An 18,499-nucleotide genomic window follows, 5' to 3' on the forward strand; every position below is an offset into this window, starting at 1 on the left:
ACGTATTGTTTTGAAAGGGGCCCAAATCCCTTATTTCGCCTAGGGCCATCAAAATGTCAGGACCGGGCCCTGTTTTTGTGTATATAATATGGTGCACTTTTTAACCCGATGCATATAAGAAATTACTCAAAAATATGATTGTTTCTCCTGTATTGATTGTTCCTTGACATTGCGTTATTTGTTCCTTGTTCGATCAGTTTCAGCTGATAGATTAGTTCACATTGATTTGATTACTACGGGAAGTATGAAGTATGTAATTTCTTTTTCGTTCATCACCTCTTTAAACAAAGAGTCCACCCTACTTGCTCTTAGACTCTTAGCTACCAAGTATTAATTTGTGCGCGCTTTGTTAAACATCACTACTCTTATCAAGTACTCCCTCCGTCCCGGAATACTTGACCTGTTTTTCTTATCGGGCCGTCCCTTAATACTTGACCTGTTTATAAAAATGGAAATATTCTAACAATATTATATCATTTCTCACTCCACCCCTACTTACCCACCTACCCCCTACTCCATACAAAAAATAATTAAAAATTCAACCCCTACTCTCCCCAACCCCACCCCTTTACACATTTCCCACTAACTACATTAAAATAATACCCCACTATCAACTACTACCTATTAAATTAAATAAGTCAATTCAAGTCCCTTAAACTCTGTGCCGGTCAAACCGGGTCGAGTATTCCGGGACGGAGGGAGTAGTTATATAGCTGTAATTTGTACGCTCAAGAGAGTAACAAAGTTGAAATGTTTACAACATTTTGATAAAGATGTAAGCCACAGAATATCTAAAGTTAACCACATAGCTTTGGCACACATTTGCTACAACTTTTTACATCTTCATTACCAAAAGCGATTTCCCTTATAGCTTATTAGATCTTGTATGTCCTCCAGTGTCCTGCCCTTTGTCTCTGGGACTAGTTTTGCGATAAATAGCAGGGTGGTTATATTAACATGTGAAAACGCGAAAAATGTGCCTGAAAATATCCAACATAGAAGGGGGTTCATATATAAACTAACTAAAAGAAAATTATACGCATAAAAAAATGGGTAAGACTAGGGAGATGATAATTTTACCAAAAGAGCTCCATTGCATCATGAAAATAAATGTGTAGGTGACAATCCAGGCACTTGTGTTGCCGACTACAGTTGCTAAGGTTCCAGCTGCCCCTTTTATGTTTATAGGGAATATCTGAAAACATATACTTGTCATTTAAGGTAATTAAAGTCATAAAAACTAATCAAGGAGATGTATCAGTGGAAATACACATACCTCTGACATTATAATACTTGGTATCCCTCCCATTCCCACCGGATAAGTCGCAGAGAATATCTGAATTAGAATGTGCCAAGAATTAAGAAAATATATCATCTGCATACTGTGTATTGTCAAAGATTTAGCATATATAATGGAGATAGGAAAGTGCCATTGATGAAGACTGGCTAGTTATTTTCAATACTGTTAGGCAATTAGCCTGACATTGGAAGGAGTGGCATCGTACCAGTATTCCAGAAAGGGCAAAATAGGGACTGATATCCATCATCCAACCATGTGTCTGCTCATCAAACAGAATGTATATCAGAAAGGGAAATTGAAATCCAGAACTAGGAAACACTCAAGTTCATATCAGAGTAGAAAAAGTACGCGTATTTGGGAGTGTGTGTGTGTGTGTGTGGAACAAACCTTGAACAAGAAAGATAATGCCATCAAGAAGCAAGCTACGGCCATCCCTGCTGCAGAAAACTATCAACACATATAAATTATGTTACATGCTATTGATTAACAAATTAGTTCACAAACAAAACAAGTTTAGTGGAAAGCTTAATCTTGATTGGTAGTAGCTTACCAGCAAAAGTGGCCGTCTACCATGTTTATCCATCAAAAATACACCGAGAGCAAATGGTGGGAGCTGCAGAGATTGAGGTCCATATGAGGTAATTAGTACAAAGTTAAGAGCGAAACTCTGAAATCAGAAATCAGATTCTGTTTGTTACTTTATATTTTATATAGAAAATACCTGGATAAGACCCATGGCAATAGTTCCTACAGTTTCTGACAATCCTGGTAGGCAGAAAAAACACGAAACATGTCAGTGTTAACTGTCAAATCAACTTCTATATCATAATTTTTTCATCTGCTTATGTGATTGAGTTACCAGCCGATTCAAAGATAGTAGATGCATAAAATAAAATCGCATTTGTCCCGCCAAATGCTGGTAGTGCCATGAGCCCCAGGCTTACCTACAAAAATTAATAATCTTATCTTACAGTAAAATCATCATGTAGCACAAGAAACTAAAATGATCTTGCTAATTTATAGGGCTTACAGTGAGTGCATAAGCATATTTGATTTGGAACACATCAAAGAAATTGTGTGAGTTATTTATAACAGCTTCAGTATGCTCCTGTAAGACAGTCAAGATACAAGATCTTAGATTCACTTCACCACATTGTTCGATAAATTCACTTAGCATATGAAGGTGAATGGCTTAGACGACATCACTTTGATTTCAGCTGCTTCTTGAGATATATCAGTGTTCTTTCCCCTAAGACGTTTTAAAGCTGCTTCATACTCATCTCCAGATCTGGCCTTCACCTTCAAAACACAGCATCATCATATGAGACATTATGAAGGGTCTTTCAGTTAAGGGTTAGAGAAATCGTGGGTTCAACTTACCAACCATCTAGGGGACTCTGGAATGAAGAATACTCCCAAAAGTTGTATCATGCATGGAACAGTACCTAAAAATATGTTATCAAACAAATTAGTTTGGGTATATAGTTAGCACAATACATATGCAAGGCTTAATATGAAATTAACGGTGATTACCGATCAAAGCTAAGTCGCGCCAGCTAGTAACAAGACCAACAAGCAAAGCCACTGTTACACCACAGCTCATCAGTAACTGCAAAGTATAGGGATTAAGTGCCTGATCAAACATCGCCTAGACCTTATATTGAGCAAACTTGGTGTACCTCTAAATATGATTTACCTGATGGAGAAGCCCTAATCCCCCTCGAATATTCTTCGGTGCTATTTCTGTTATGTATACAGGAGTCTGTGTCGCAAACAATTACTGCTATTGTTACATTTCTTTGTACTTGTAGACGTTGTAGTCAAGAAAGCATATAGGATAAGAATTTTAGCAGACAAAAAAGAATTACTGCAAAAGCAACGAGTCCAGTTGAAAAACCAGTAGCTAGTCTGCCAATATAAAGGGACCTTACATCCTGCAACCATGTAAAACCAGTAAGGTAACAGGTAAGGACTAAGGACTAAGGAAAGATGATAACTTATAACACATACTAACATAATAACTGGAATCATTAATAAGTAAAGTTACTGGGAATATAACAAGATTAAAACCTGTGAATATGCTATAGAAAGCCAACCAGCAAGGCAGAGTATGCTTGAGAGCCCCATACTCTGCATCAAACAGCCAAAAATTGATCAGCCACGCATACCCTTGACTCTTTCGAGTAATCAGACATTAAAATGGGAATAAAGAAAAACTTACACCACGACGACCCATTGAATCAGTTAGTTTTCCACATACTAGTGCACCTAACAGTCCTCCAGCCATCAATAATGACCCGAAGAGAGAATACTGCACCAATACACACCAAAGTTAAACCAATCAACATTAATGTTTGGCTGACGAAACCTTCATTTTCATTGAAAGCACAAAACATCATCTACTACATATTAATATTATGCTGTTTAAGGTTTTTACTAGCATTTTACGACTTTGTTAGTAAGTTATAGCATTGCTAGGATTAGCGAGAGTAATTTTCTACTACGTATAAGATAGCAATGTTGAAGAGGGTAAAAGTAGACAGAGATAGACAACGAACTCACATCTGCTGTTGAGAGGTGCAAGTCTTTGATGATTGCAGACTGACAAGGAGAAGAATAGCCTCCCTACATTAGTAGTACATCAATAACAATTTGTTAGATTAGACAACGTACAAATTGTGATTATTGCACCCAGCCAAACAAACCATACAAATTAAGGTAATTGACAACATTTTTCGAATATAGTTCAACCCAAAATTAATCAAATGACTCATCCCTCGAATGACATATATACAACCCATATTCAATTGACTCGAAATCAGCCTAACCAGAACGACTCATTTTCCACCTCTATCAACTAAGATAGTGACATCTCTAATTTTGTTCAACTAAGCTAAACGTTGTTGGTAAAGAGTAAAAGTGAAGAGACTTACACCTAAACCACAAGCAAATGAACCACAAACAGCAACGAAGATGCTAAAAACAAGAACGCAAGTTACACTTCCCTCGCCTTTGTCGCTAGACGCCGTTGATTGGATTTCAATCAACGGTCGCTCTGCCTCCGTATTGTTACCATTATTATCGTAGTACATCATTTGGCTGCAAAATAATTTCTGATAAAGTTGATATTAATTGTTACTTGGTATAAGAGCAGATCATTTATAGTGTGTGTAAGGTATCAGAAATGATTTAGTTTGATTAATCAAAATAGATATGCTAAGATTTGAGCTGATTATGTATCAAAACTGATAATGTAAATTTGAACATATACGTACTACGGAGTACTCCGTACTTTTTTGGAAGCATTTTAAGTTTTGATGTAACTCCTATAATTTGTTTTCCCTTTACCGGTTGTTAGACTTGTTGCCCCACCATTTTTATGTTTTGGGCTTTATTTAGGTTGGCGAATAATGTTTTGCTGGGTTCCTTAAGGTTCTATTTGGTTCATTATTATTAAAGGAAAGAAAGAGAAAAGAAAGGAAGGGAAAAGAAAGAAAAAGAATGGAAGGGAAATGAATTTTATTTCCCTGTGTTTGGTTTAAGGGAAAGAAATGAACGGAAGAGAAAGAAAATATAAATTACAGCTTTTAATTTTCTCTTTCCTTCCAAATTTTTCCAATTTTGGAAGGAAAGAAAAGTGAAATTTTTATAAAGAAGCTTTCCTTCCAATTCCCTTAATTTCCTTCTACTTCTCATATAATTATTTGTACCAAATACAGGAAACATTATTTTTTCTTTCCTTTCTTCTCTTTCCTTCCAAATTCTTCCAATTTTGGGAGGAAAGAAAAGTGAAATTTTTATAAAGAAGCTTTCTTTCCAATTCCCTTAATTTCCTTTACTTCCCATATAATTATTTGTACCAAATAAAGGAAACATTATTTTTCCTTTCCTTTCTTCTCTTTCCTTCCAAATTTTTCCAATTTTGGGAGGAAAGAAAAGTGAAATTTTTATAAAGAAGCTTTCTTTCCAATTCCCTTAATTTCCTTCCACTTCCCATATAATTATTTGTACCAGATACAGGAAACATTATTTTTTCTTTCCTTCTCTTTCCTTCCAAATTCTTTCAATTTTGGGAGGAAAGAAAAGTGAATTTTTTATAAAGAAACTTCCTTCCACTTCCCATATAATTATTTGTACCAAATACAAGAAACATTATTTTTTTTTCCTCCCAACCAAATAAAGCCTAAAAAAAAAAAAAAAAAAAAAGTGAGTAGATAGGTGAGAATTGATGAAAAGAGAGAAGAGGGGGTAAGTATGAAAAGTGATTTTCCTACGTTTTTCAAATGGATTATTTTTATTTTATTTTTAATTTTTTTAATGTATATACGGAGTATATGTTATACTCCCTCCGTCAAAGTTGTGAAAATATTAATATTTTCACTTACTCCCTCCGTCGCGGAATACTCGTAACAGTTTGACTTTTTGCACTATTCACATAACTCACTTTGAGTCTATTTTATTTATATTATATGAAAACAAGTGTTAACATATAATATATTGTTGGTTTCATCTTAATATATATTTTCAAAATATTAATATTTTACAAGTTTTTGTAACATATAATTGAAGATATTGATGGTCAAAGTTGTGCATTGACAAGCATATGTAGTCAAACCGTTGCGAGTATCCCGGGATGGAGGGAGTATCAACGATCTAATTTGTGCATTCCTACGGCACAACTATATATTGATGCATGTAGGGCACTCTTTCTCTCCTCTTTGACATAAAAACGTAAAAGTTAGACGGATTTTAGGGAATAAAGGAATGTGTGTTACATATAGAAGTATTATTTATTTATTTATTACGGAGTAAAAAGTTTGTCATTTTTGACTTTTAGTCACCCACTTGAAAAAATTACTAACATATTTTGTCCGATAGACAACAATGTAGGAAGTAAATAACAGAGCAACGAAGGCCTAAGAGTTCACTGCCGAAGTCAGTTTGGTGGATCATATCAGTATAAACATTCTTGCATGATTGCGGTCCTTTGGACCTTACTTATCTTGTGGGTTGTTTTGCTATTTTGTGATTTTAACGTGCTTTAATCCAACTTGATGGATCGGTAAATCCATCAAACAAAAATGAAGAAGTCAAGGAATGAAAATCAAATCTATTTTGGCATGTTAATCAAAATTGTCAGAACTCATGGAACCTAAAAAAACAAAAAAACTGAATTGGTACAACTCAACCAAGGAAGCTTGGCACATTGGTGCAGTTTTATTGCTGAGGTTGTAGTGTTGTACATTAAAGGAATTGCAATTTTGGCTGCTCATTCTTTTGACTGAATGCTCGAGCAGTAATTTGCAAGGTCGTGCCATCTAAAGAAGTTGGTCGTATCAGTACATGGTTTCTAATACAAGGCACGGGAAAGTGATTCCTGTATTTCCTCCAATGTCCGCCCTTTTGTTTCTGGAACTAATTTTGAGATGAATAGCACAGTAAATACATTGATGCTCATAAATATGAAAAATGTACCTGAAATAATGACAGTGTCACATATGTATTTTAGTGAAGACTCAAACTAAAAAATAGGTTCGGAGAGGAAAAAGAAATGTACATACCAGAAGAGCTCCATTCCATTAAGAAGTTAAATGTGTAGGAGACAATCCAACCACACAATGAGCTAACAACTATTGCTAAACTTCCAGCTGCTCCTTTTACATTCATTGGGAAAATCTGTATAACCAAGCAAATAATCAGAAAAATGTTGAGGTTATTTTTTGGTAAAGCGGAGGGATTTCTCTTACTGATTTTAATCCCTGGCTCTACGAATACTTTTACTTGCATCTTTTGATCATTAATCTACCATTTTCTCAAATAATATTCATGCATACCTCAGACATTATCAAACCTGGTATCGCTCCCAATCCTACTGGGAACGTTGCAGCAGATATCTGTCGTAGTAGAAATACATGATCAAAACTATCAGTATCAGTATTGTACCAACATTACTAGTCTAACTAAATGCAGTTTGCATGTAGTTTTCGGTACCATTTATCCCATAAACATTTCCCGGCTTTTTACAGAAAGCTATAAAACGCAAGGTAATAAGAAAAGATTCAGAAATGATAATTCTGAATCAGAGAGAGGGACAAAGAAAAGTTAGCAGAAGTGGTGTTTACCAAAATGCCAATAAGGGCTAGATAGGGACTGAAATCTTTCATCCACCCATGTTCCTGCTCGAAAGAAACAGTAAAAATCAGACAAAATAAGATTACAAATTTGTAGGAATTAGGAAAGTGCATGTATATACAAAAACATACCTTCATCAAGAATGACAATGCCAATAAAAAGCAAGTTGTGCACATCCCAACCGCAGAATACTACAGATAATTGACATGATGGCTAATGTGATTCTTCATGGTCTTTCCAAATTTTACAATCAAGTTGATTGGATGATTAAAATGTGCGTACCAGCAAAAGAGGCCGCCTTCCAAATTTATCCATCAAGAATACACCAAGAATAGTTGGTGGAAGCTGTATATAAAGGTTCATATGTTAAAGTTGTTGGTTTTGTTTCCAGTTGCAAAGTTATAATATACCTGGGTTAGTGCCATTGCTACAGTCCCTACAGTACCGGAGAAACCTGCAACCAGAGAAAGGTGTCAGTTTTTTTTGTCTCTACAACAGTGTGAAACTTGGAGATACCATTAACTAACCAGCTGATTCAAATGTTGCAGTTGCGTAACCTATAATGCCACCTGCCCCACTAGATCCTGATAGCGCCATCAGCCCAACGCAAACCTACAACAGTCAACAGTACCTAGTTGTTACTTGTTAGTTATTCACCATCTTGGGACGATAGGCAAACCTACATCCATGACTTACTGTGAGGGAACTAGCATACTTCCTCTGAAACACGCTAAGAAATTTATCTTCTGAGATATTTTCTGCGGCTCTTATACATTCCTGCAGGAAATAAAATACAGATTTACATTTTCCTGAACTATACTAGCAGGAAAACTAGTAGAGCTACTGAGCTAGTATAGTTCACTGTAACATAAGTAGGTCAAGATTTACTTTTATTTCAGCTGCTTCATGAAATATATCCATGTTCTTTCCTCTTAGGCTTTTTAAAGCAACTTCATAACCTTTATCTTGACCAACTTTCACCTGCAGGAAATGGTGTTCAGAAATTTGGTGCCTTATTGCTGTATGGTCTCCTATAATTCCATTAACTTACCAACCACCTAGGAGACTCTGGAATGACAAATAATCCGAAAAGCTGTACCAGGCATGGCAGAGCACCTAACAAATAATATCAACTGAATAGTTCTGAAGAAACCAATTAAGGTTTTGATGGAGCTGATATAACTATGAAACAAAATAAATAACATATTACCAATCAAAGCTAAGACACGCCAGTTTGTCACAAGCCCGACAATGTAAGCAGATGCCAATCCACAAGATATCATCAACTGTAAGAAATGGAAACTGAGTAAATAATCAGTTGATGAAATTCATTTGCGAACGCTGTAGGGATTTCCTCATAGGGAAAGTGCTTGAAATTTACCTGATGGAGAAGCACTGCCCCTCCTCGGAGGTTCCTTGGTGTGATCTCTGCTATGTAGACAGGAACCTGTTTTTTGCAAACAAATTATTTTATTTTCATTGTGTGATCTGGATATAAAAATAGGGAGTGCAGATCACAAGTGTACTGTATTGAAACTGTTACCACATAAATGTTTAATCCTCCTGCCATACCCAAGGCCAATCTACCAAGATCGAGGGACCAAGCATGCTTCAATTAACCCCACACAATGTTAGATTCCCTTCAGGCTTTCGAACCAAAAGCAACTGTATAAGCATGATCCTATAGAGAAGAAATGAAAACCTGTGAAAATGCTATAGCAAGCCATCCGATCAGGAACAGTGTGCTTGACAATCCCATTACCTGCACCAAAAGCAATGAAAGTTGATAACCTACTTACTTGGACTAGTCAATACTCGATCAGGCATGAAAAAGGAAAAAAAAAACAACTTACACCACGGCGACCAATGTAATCTGTTAGTTTCCCACATAACAGTGAGCTTATCAATCCACCAATTGTCAGTATTGATGCAAATAGGGAGTACTGCATAAAAAGCAGAACCCCGTTAAACCGGCCATCAGCTGGAAAAGCTAGCACTTGTTATCAAACTTTTCTAAGTCAAGTTCTATAAATTAATCCCATTCTACCTCAGTTAGTTAAGAGGCAACTTTCAGTTACACAGGTAAAAGAATAGACACTTGTATCAGTGTAAACTGTACACAATAAACTTCATCCATTTACAGTGAACTAAATAAACCACGATAACATATATACAGCCTACAATTGTAAGTGAGACTTTGAAGAGCATCCAACACGCGAGAATGAAAGAAAAGGATTGAGTTTTTATTGATCATTCACTTGGCTTTAAAGCAGCAGTGAACATCCGTTAAGATGATAAAACATTAACCGACTTACATCTGCTATTGTGAGTCCCATGTCTGCGATGATTCCAGACTGAACAGGAGAGGTGTAACCCGTCTGTAGCAATGATGAAAGACTATATTAGTTTACTGACTACTCATAGACTCTACTCTATCCTGTATTCCTGCAAGTTACAAATGTAGTAATATCATCAAAATAGAAGTTTAATCCATAGTTACGGAGCATTCTGTAACACTAACTTTGTAATGTTGGATGAATTGTTTAACAAGAAATTTGGTACAAAGAGAATAGAAAATACAAGAACATACAGCAAAGCCTATGACGAAGGAGCCACAAACAGCGGTGAAGATGCTGTAGATGAGAACCAGGTTAATGGTGGTGCTGCCTTCATCAACATCAACATTACTAAGAGGCCCCTTCTCCAACTTCAACAACATATCCTCCTCGCTTCTACTGCTATTACTGTTCTCCATGTTCAGATTCACAGCTATCCTTAGCTTCCTGTAATGATCTTAATTTGACTTCTACAAAAATGTTTAATTTATCATAACTTGACATATAATCCATCAAATATAATAAAGAAGGTGCGTTTTTCGTGTGATCCCAGATCATTATCAAATTGAAAAATATGTAATTAATTTCAGATATTAATTTTTGCTGTTTATTTTGTCAGATCAGCAAAGTATTTGTTTATTTTCGTTATACTAATCCATTATTACTTAGCTATTTTGGTCAATGGCCAAAAAAATTATACTTTGTATTAAAAAATATTGTTGAAATCTTTGATTAGGATTTTGCTTGATTTTTCATATGACCTTGGGCATTTAACAAATGCATATTAACATATGGTAAAAAAGAAGTTATGAACCTGAAAATCTGATGTTAAAACTCCATATCTTAACTTAACCAAGTTCTCTTACCTACTTAATTAACGAGTCCAAATTAACTTTTGTCGTGTCATAGATAACATCAACCCAAAGGGTTTTGGATCCTCTAGAGTTCTAAAATAACTCCTATTTTTTCTCATCAATATGAGTCATTGATTTTAAAATGTATGGTTTAGATACAACTCTACCCTGTAGAGTTTGATTAAAACTCTAGAGGATCCGGACTCAACCCAAAGGTATCGGCTAAAAGAAAAACAAATGCACCCCGGTAAGGCTCTTGGTCCCTTCCTTCTCCAGAACAGAAGTGTTTGATCCTTTCAAAGTTGGCTGAACAACACAGCTAGCTAGGTAATTAAGTGGAGGAATATATAGTGTAAGACTCTTCGCGACTACAGAATTAATTCTATTACTCGTATAATTGGCTGATCGAATACACAAATTGTAGTCTTAACCACACAATATATAACTTCTCATAGAATTTACTCATTGTATGTGTAGAGCAGGCTACAAAAATGTACACAACACGCAAATCACCCGAACAATTACTCGATATGATGAGCTATACATATATGTGTAAGAATTTTCTTACCAAGTACTCTGTATTATTACAAAGATTTCACCCTTCATCACTTTATATCTTCATACACACTTTAACACTTTTTACACTTAAACTAGGTTGGATTTATATACTCTTAATCTCCAACAAAAAATTGTTAAAAAAAATCATATCCTACTACTACGTATATGAATAATAAATTTGAATATATATATGTACATGTATATATATTCTCCTATAACATGTACATGTTCTAATAGAGAGTATGAGTAAGTGATTCTTGTATTTCCTCCAATGTGCGTCCCTTTGTCTCCGGAACTAGTTTCCACACAAATAGCAATGCCAGTAGATTGATGCTAGTAAAGGTGAAGAATGTTCCTAAAATTGAAAATCATATGAAATATAGTTGGTAAGTTCACCGATAAGAACGGGGTGGAAAACATAGAAATGATGCGTTTTATTCAGTAGTTGATTATTAAGTTGGTTTTGTATCGGGTAAAAAGAGAGGCAAAAGAATGAATGTTCACCTGAAGAGCTCCAATCCATCATAAAGTTGAAAGTGTAGGAGACAACCCAACCACTTGACCAATTGACTATAGTCGCTAAGCTTCCAGCTGCCCCTTTTACGTTGATTGGAAATATCTGCAAACCAAACCACAATTTTGTTCATACGTAGTTTAGAAACACTCCATACATGCACTTTACAATGCATGGATGATGGATGTATAAGAAATTAAACCAACAAGAGAAGAACGTCTACCTCTGACATTATAACAAACGGTATCCCTCCCATTCCCACGGGATATGCTGCAGAGAAAATCTGTAGTAGATTCATGACAAACACCAAATTGTTAAAGTTGTGTCACTCTTTATATACATTAAAGTACATATCTGAGTTTGTGAACAAGTCATTATTGGTCGCTTACAGGTCTATTTGGATTGATTTTAATCAGTATCAGTATCAGTTAGCTTACTTTGGTTTCAGATGGGGTAATTTCTATACAAAGGTTCAACATTGTCAAGTCAATTTATTAAGCTAGCATATAACAAGATTAGGCTTTTATATTGATTATAATCATGGAATATGAGGAACATTTCAGTTTTATATATGTGACACAGTTTCATATACTTTTTTCATGAAGAAAACGGTAAGATGAAAGTACTTAATTCATTAAGCAAAGATGCTATACCAGAATGCCGACTAGTGCCAAATAGGGACTGAAACCCGTCATCCACCCATGATCCTAAACACACACACATGTACAACAGATGAGTGGATTACGCCAAGGAAGAATCAAAGGACGTTACTCAAAATAAGATTAAGTTTTCAGAGGTGCATCGTGAATGTAAGAAAGCATGTAATGTGTAGACACAAACCTTCATCAAGAAAGACAAGGCCACGAATAGACAAGCTGTTCCCATCCCAATGACAGAACCCTACAAGAACAATTGACAAACCTCGGTAAAATAAAAATAAAAACACCTTCCAAGGGAAAGTATCACTTAAGCAAGTTGATTAATGCTGGATTAAATGTCAGGTCATCTAGTCATACTCACCAGCAAAAGTGGCCGTCTTCCACATTTATCCATCAACAATACACCCAGAAAAGTTGGGGGAAGCTGCAGGGTTTAACAGAAGAATGAAATTCGTTTAGAATTGCTGATAAATGATAATGGTGCTGTTGTCCTGATTAAACCCTTATATACCTGGATGAGAGCCATTGTAACGGTCCCCAAAGTGCCTGAAACTCCAGCTGATTCAAATATTGTATTTGCATAGAATAGAATCCCATTTGTCCCGCCAAATGCTGATAGCGCCATTAACCCAATACTTATTGTAAGCGCGAAAGCATATTTCATTTGGAAAACGTTGAAGAAGCTATCTTCAGAGACATGTTCAACAGTTTCAGAACAATCCTGCAAGAAATTCAATACATCAATCTCATAGGCATCATTTGCAATTTAATCCCCCCAATGAAATAATTAATACTACTCTGAAGTTCTGTTTTTCTTTACTTTGATTTGAGCTGCTTCTTGAGCTATATCGAATTTCCTTCCCCTGAGTCTTTGTAGGGTAGTTTCACAACCTTTGTCATGACCAACCTTTATCTGCAACAAGAGGTGTTTTATAGCTTAGTTAACACAATTTGCATTGCCTCAAATCAATCTGCTGTACCTGATCAATTATCCATGAAATTTCTCATTTCTCAAGTGTAACTTGAATAAGCGTAGGGACTTACCAACCATCTAGGAGACTCTGGAATGAAGAATAAGCCCAAGAATTGTATGATGCAGGGTGCAGCACCTGAAACAGCATATACATACATGATGTATGATACGTCAACTATGATATAACCAACGCAATAGATGATCCAAAGATTGACGGAAGATAACATAAATATTCAACTTACCAATCAAAGCTAAGGCGCGCCAAGTTGTTGCAAGTCCTAAAATGTAAACTAGAGCTATTCCGCAACTTAACATCAACTGGAATAACAGATAGACATAATAAAATTCATGATTAGTTGCTTAATGCATTGTTAAGAAAATGATAAGCGCGCTAATTAACAATAGTCATATGGAATGCTGGACTCTGATGTGTTTATCTTTACCTGAGAAAGAAGAACAGACCCTCCACGAAGGTTTCTAGGGGTAATTTCTGCAATGTATACAGGAACCTGTTTCGGAAAAATGGATTCATTCATATTTTTCATCTCAAATTTTAACAATGACTACATTATTATGAAGAAGATGTATTTGAACATATTTTATGCAAAAAATTACCACGTAAATAGTAAGCCCCATAGCAAAACCCACGGCTAGTCTGCCAATGTCAAGTGACCAAACACCCTTCAAATTTACACCAACATCAAGTCAGATTTGGAAAAACAAAAGTAAACTGCTAGAATTATTCATTCTGATTTAAATGTTACGAGAAAAACCTTAGAAAATGCTATTGCAAGCCACCCAGTGAAGTAGAGTATGTCAGATAACCACATAGTCTGCAACAAAATTGATGAGTTTAAACTCCATTCGAGTGAAAATCATGGTTACAACTTACAACGGTTAAAAGAAGAAGAACTTACCCCTCGACGGCCAATGTAATCAGTAAGTTTACCGCAAATTAGTGAGCCTAATAATCCTCCAACAGTCACCATTGATCCAAACAGGGAATACTGTAGAAGAGCAAAAGGGTATTGGGTTTGGGTCAAACAAAAGATAAAAGATATAATCGCAGAAGAAGAGAAAGCATAAACAAAGCAACTTACAGCTGCTGTGGAGATATTCAAGTCAGCCATGATTCCAGACTGTACAGGGGAGCTATAACCCAGCTATGTAAATCAATAGCGAAAACTAGATTAGTTTACTAAATAATTATCTTGCTTGTCAAATTCAAGGATATATAACACAAATAGTAAAAGCGGACAGTAAAAAACTGAAAATGATGACAAGTTAACAACAACAACATACACTTGTTTTGGATTGTTGTATTACAATACTCCTCCGTACTTTTTAAAAAGAATGCTACTTTTTTTTTAACATGAATGGTACTTGTTTTTACATGAATGATATTTCATCTTTTTCCTTTGTCGTTTTGTTAATTGATATGTGTTTGCAATACATATCAGATGACCGCCTCACCAACCTCATACACTCATATAGGTGTGCGAAAATGAGAGTGGGGGATAGCTCAGTTGGTTAGAGTTTACTTTCCGATTTCAGGTGATTGTCGGATTGATTCTCATCCCAATCATTATAGCTCATTTGGACCCAAAAAATATAGGTGTGTCAAAATTAATAAGACTGTGATATGACGAAAATTAATAAAAAAATTAATGTTACACGATCTATGACATGATGGCATAGCTCTTGCAGCATGCAGGCTACACGTGGTTATTTTACTTATACTCTTAGAATGTACGCCTAATGAATGCGGAGTACATGACATGGTTTATAAATTACGATCACCATGTCATATATTCCTTAGACGTAAATATTTACATACTTTCGTACTCCCTCTGTCCCTTAATACTCGCACCGGTTCGGAGTTTAAGACATTTGAATTGACTTATTAGTTTAATGAGTGTTTGTTGATAGTGGGGTATTTTTTTTAATATAGTTAGTGAGAAATGTGTAAGGGGTGGGAGTGGTGAGTGAGGGGTGTTGAGTTTTAAATGATTTTTTTTTGTAGAAAATAGGGGTGTAGGTGGGGTAGTAGGTAAGTATGAGAAATAATATAATATTGATAAAGATTTCCATTTATAGAAGCGGTGCAAGTATTAAGGGATGACCCGAAAAAAAAAGCGGTGCAAATATTAAGGGACGGAGGGAGTATATTCTAACAATACCCCTTAAAATGCTAAGCCGACAGCAGTAGACTTGGAAATTCCAGCTGCCAAAATAAAATTGAAATTTTGCTCCAAAAGTACATCATTATTCAGTTATTTAATCACTGATTACTTACTCCGTATTAATTAATTACCCAAATTAATCATTTAGAAACGTGCAGCACACTAATATGGTCAACCACCTGGAAATTCTCTGTAATAATTAATCCCTTTTCTACTCTTGGAAAGAAAAGTAAGAAATTAGAGATCATCTCTTCAGAAACTGGATTATTAGTTACAGATTAATATCAACTTAAACTCTAACTATAGAAGATTAGAGATACATGTAACATGTTGATGATCTATGTTGATCAATAAGTTTAACCAAATAATTGATGATTTGCATTCAATTGTTACCTGGGTTTAACTCTTTTAGCATTACCATATATCCTTTATTATCGCGTACTTATATAATGACAAATTGACAATATGACATGGTGATCATAATTCATAAACCACGGGAGGAGTGGAGAGAGAAAATGGATAACTTACAGCGCAACCGCAGACGAAGGAGCCGCAAACGGCAATGAAGACGCTGAAGAAAAGAACAAGGGTGGCGCCGCCGTCATAATCAGCGGCAATAGTGGCGCCGTCCTCCAACTTCAACAGAAGTTGTTCCTGCTGATCATAGTTTTTCTTCTCTATTACCATTTGATCTTAGATATTAGATGTTTGGAGAGAGAAAGAGAGATTGAATGATTTGAGGAGTGGCCTGCTTAATTGGTAAACATCAATCCATATTGAAGTGTTTATTATAATATAATGTTAATGGAATAAAGGAAAGAGAAGGAAACAGGGGAGGAAAGATTCAAAGATATATCGGTGAGTTGGTGGGAACGGAATACGGTTCATATGTTATTATCTATCGAGGTCCCACTAACAAACAAGTCCTAACAACTACTACTCCGTAACAAAGATGATAATGAAACGTGATACATGCATGATTTTGAACTGTTTTTACTCCGTCCGTCCCATAATAACGGTTGTGATTGACTTTTTACGGTGAAGTACCCATATAATTGTACTCATTCCGTTTTTTTTTGTAATTTAATTTTTGTTGGGTCCTAAAATATTATTTACATTTCCTTTTATATTATCGCATAAATGATTTAACATTCTATTAAATTTTTGTTCAATGATTATTTTAACCAATTAAACTCATTAGGTCATTTTATCTCTCACACATCAGAATTTTGTTAAAAGCGAAAACATGATTGTTTAAATAAAAAATAGAGCAATCTCAATGCACATTAATTAATCGTTAAAATTCATGTAAAATATCAAACGTAAAGAACAAAAGAAACGGAGGGAGTAGCTACTAGCTAAACCCAAATTATTTTTTAAAAGTTGTGTACAATAAATATTACAAATTTTTCATGAAATGCCCCTGCGTTTTGACTTAATGCACTAAATACCCCTAAACTTCCCAGAAAGCACCAAATACCCATGAAATTTTAAAAAATAACACAAAATACCCTTATTGACCATTTTTTGCCAGTGCCGTTAACTTTTTCGTTAACATTAAATTAATTTTTTTTCCATTTCCATTTTCTTTTTCTTTCTCTTTCCTTTATTCTGTCACCTTCTTCTTCCCATGGAGTCTGGAATTTTTTTTCCCATTCTTTTTTTCTTTTCTTCATCTTTCTCTTTCCTTTTCATTTATTCACATCCTCCTTGGCTTCTCTTTCCTACACATTCAATTTCTCAATCACATCAATCAACAATTAATATGTTATAACGGAAGCAAATAAAGATAAATAACGTAAATAAAAAACGCAGAGATTTAACGTGGTTCACTAACAATGTGGTAGCTACGTCCACAGATAGAGGGGAGGAAAGTTTTATTTATCTTGAGGAGTACAAATTACACAATACAACTAGGTTATGACCTACGGAGTTTATATAGTACTCTTTAGACAGATGCGGAGAAAACCAAAAAAGTAGGTCCAAACACAGATAACCCTAGTCCAGAATAGCGAGATCCCCGTGCTGGGGCGTTGTAGTAAGGGGCTTGACCGATTTAAGATATTATTCTAACAAATCTCCACCTTGACTTGAATCCTCTAACAAATATTCTATGTACCAGATGCACCATTATAATACCAGATGTACCAGAAATTCCTCTACCTCACATTTTTCCCTCAAAAGAGCAATCAACAACTCCTAACATTTAGCAAGTCCAAAAAATGTTGAAACTTGCTATGTGGGGCTTGACCGATTCAAGGCATTATTCTAACTTGAAAAAATTAATCGACAAAAACAAGAAAAGAGAGCTCACCACCAAAGCACCAGATTCAAACCTCTTGGCGAAATCCTCTGCGGCTATAGAAGAAACATCAACCTTCTTCTGCAAAGCGACGCACTTAGTCTGAGTAGACAACAACTCCTCAGCGGCTGCCAAATCATCACCATCAACAACGGCGGAAACAGGCGGTGGAGTAGGCGGCAGAACAAGAACTTGAACTCCGCCCACTTCTCCCATTTTCCGTTTCCTTTGACCACCCACACTCCCCAGCTCTTTCTCTCTCCTCCATTACAAACTCCGACAGTCGAGCTTTAGGAGCTCGAACTCCGTTCCTTCAAATCCACCGATTTATTTTATAAAATCACCCCATCAACATCTACATGAAATTGCACTATTAACGACGGAAAATCCCATCGCGAAAGGCCAATAATCGTTGATTAACGACGGGATTTCTTGTCGCGAACCCGTCATAAAAGGGGGTCGTCGTTAATAGAAAATCCCGTCGTAAATCCTTCGTAAATCCGTCGTAAAAGACATTTGCGACGGTTATTCCCGTCATTGTTTGGTTGTTAGCCCCATCGCAAAAGGCTTTTGCGACGGGATTTTTGACCCGTCGTAATTAGGTTGTCGTTAAAGATACAAATTCTTGTAGTGTTTCTCCTCCAAATTCAATTTGTTTGAGGTAGGAGATTTTTAATTTGAGTTGCTT

General features: G+C 35.7%; 2 protein-coding genes across 2 annotated transcripts; both read right to left on the minus strand.

Moving 5' to 3' along the window:
* Positions 1–705: 705 nt before the first annotated feature.
* Positions 706–10,157, minus strand: LOC110803985 (uncharacterized). Its single transcript, XM_056841514.1, has 36 exons — positions 10,023–10,157; positions 9,748–9,810; positions 9,286–9,375; positions 9,135–9,194; positions 8,976–9,041; positions 8,814–8,879; positions 8,643–8,718; positions 8,484–8,548; positions 8,321–8,413; positions 8,129–8,209; positions 7,960–8,044; positions 7,843–7,886; positions 7,715–7,777; positions 7,564–7,623; positions 7,423–7,476; positions 7,135–7,194; positions 6,862–6,976; positions 6,658–6,775; positions 4,234–4,420; positions 3,863–3,925; positions 3,522–3,611; positions 3,371–3,430; positions 3,169–3,234; positions 2,997–3,062; positions 2,834–2,909; positions 2,681–2,745; positions 2,507–2,599; positions 2,331–2,408; positions 2,160–2,244; positions 2,022–2,065; positions 1,851–1,913; positions 1,688–1,747; positions 1,506–1,559; positions 1,277–1,336; positions 1,081–1,195; positions 706–980 (listed from the first exon to the last, which is right to left on the minus strand). The coding sequence occupies exons 1-36, from the start codon at positions 10,149–10,151 to the stop codon at positions 847–849; spliced, it is 2,847 nt and encodes a 948-aa protein (XP_056697492.1). The 5' UTR covers positions 10,152–10,157; the 3' UTR covers positions 706–846.
* Positions 10,158–11,040: 883 nt separating this feature from the next.
* LOC110803982 (sugar transporter ERD6-like 5) lies at positions 11,041–16,371 on the minus strand. Its single transcript, XM_022009531.2, has 16 exons — positions 16,038–16,371; positions 14,427–14,489; positions 14,244–14,333; positions 14,100–14,159; positions 13,942–14,007; positions 13,770–13,835; positions 13,569–13,644; positions 13,398–13,462; positions 13,174–13,266; positions 12,865–13,074; positions 12,715–12,777; positions 12,535–12,594; positions 12,348–12,401; positions 11,918–11,977; positions 11,685–11,799; positions 11,041–11,535 (listed from the first exon to the last, which is right to left on the minus strand). Exons 1-16 carry the CDS (start codon positions 16,194–16,196, stop codon positions 11,411–11,413), a joined length of 1,425 nt encoding a protein of 474 aa, XP_021865223.1. The 5' UTR covers positions 16,197–16,371; the 3' UTR covers positions 11,041–11,410.
* Positions 16,372–18,499: the final 2,128 nt, after the last annotated feature.

This window comes from Spinacia oleracea, chromosome 4 (genome assembly GCF_020520425.1).
Source record: "Spinacia oleracea cultivar Varoflay chromosome 4, BTI_SOV_V1, whole genome shotgun sequence".
NCBI classification, from domain to species: Eukaryota; Viridiplantae; Streptophyta; class Magnoliopsida; order Caryophyllales; family Amaranthaceae; genus Spinacia; species Spinacia oleracea.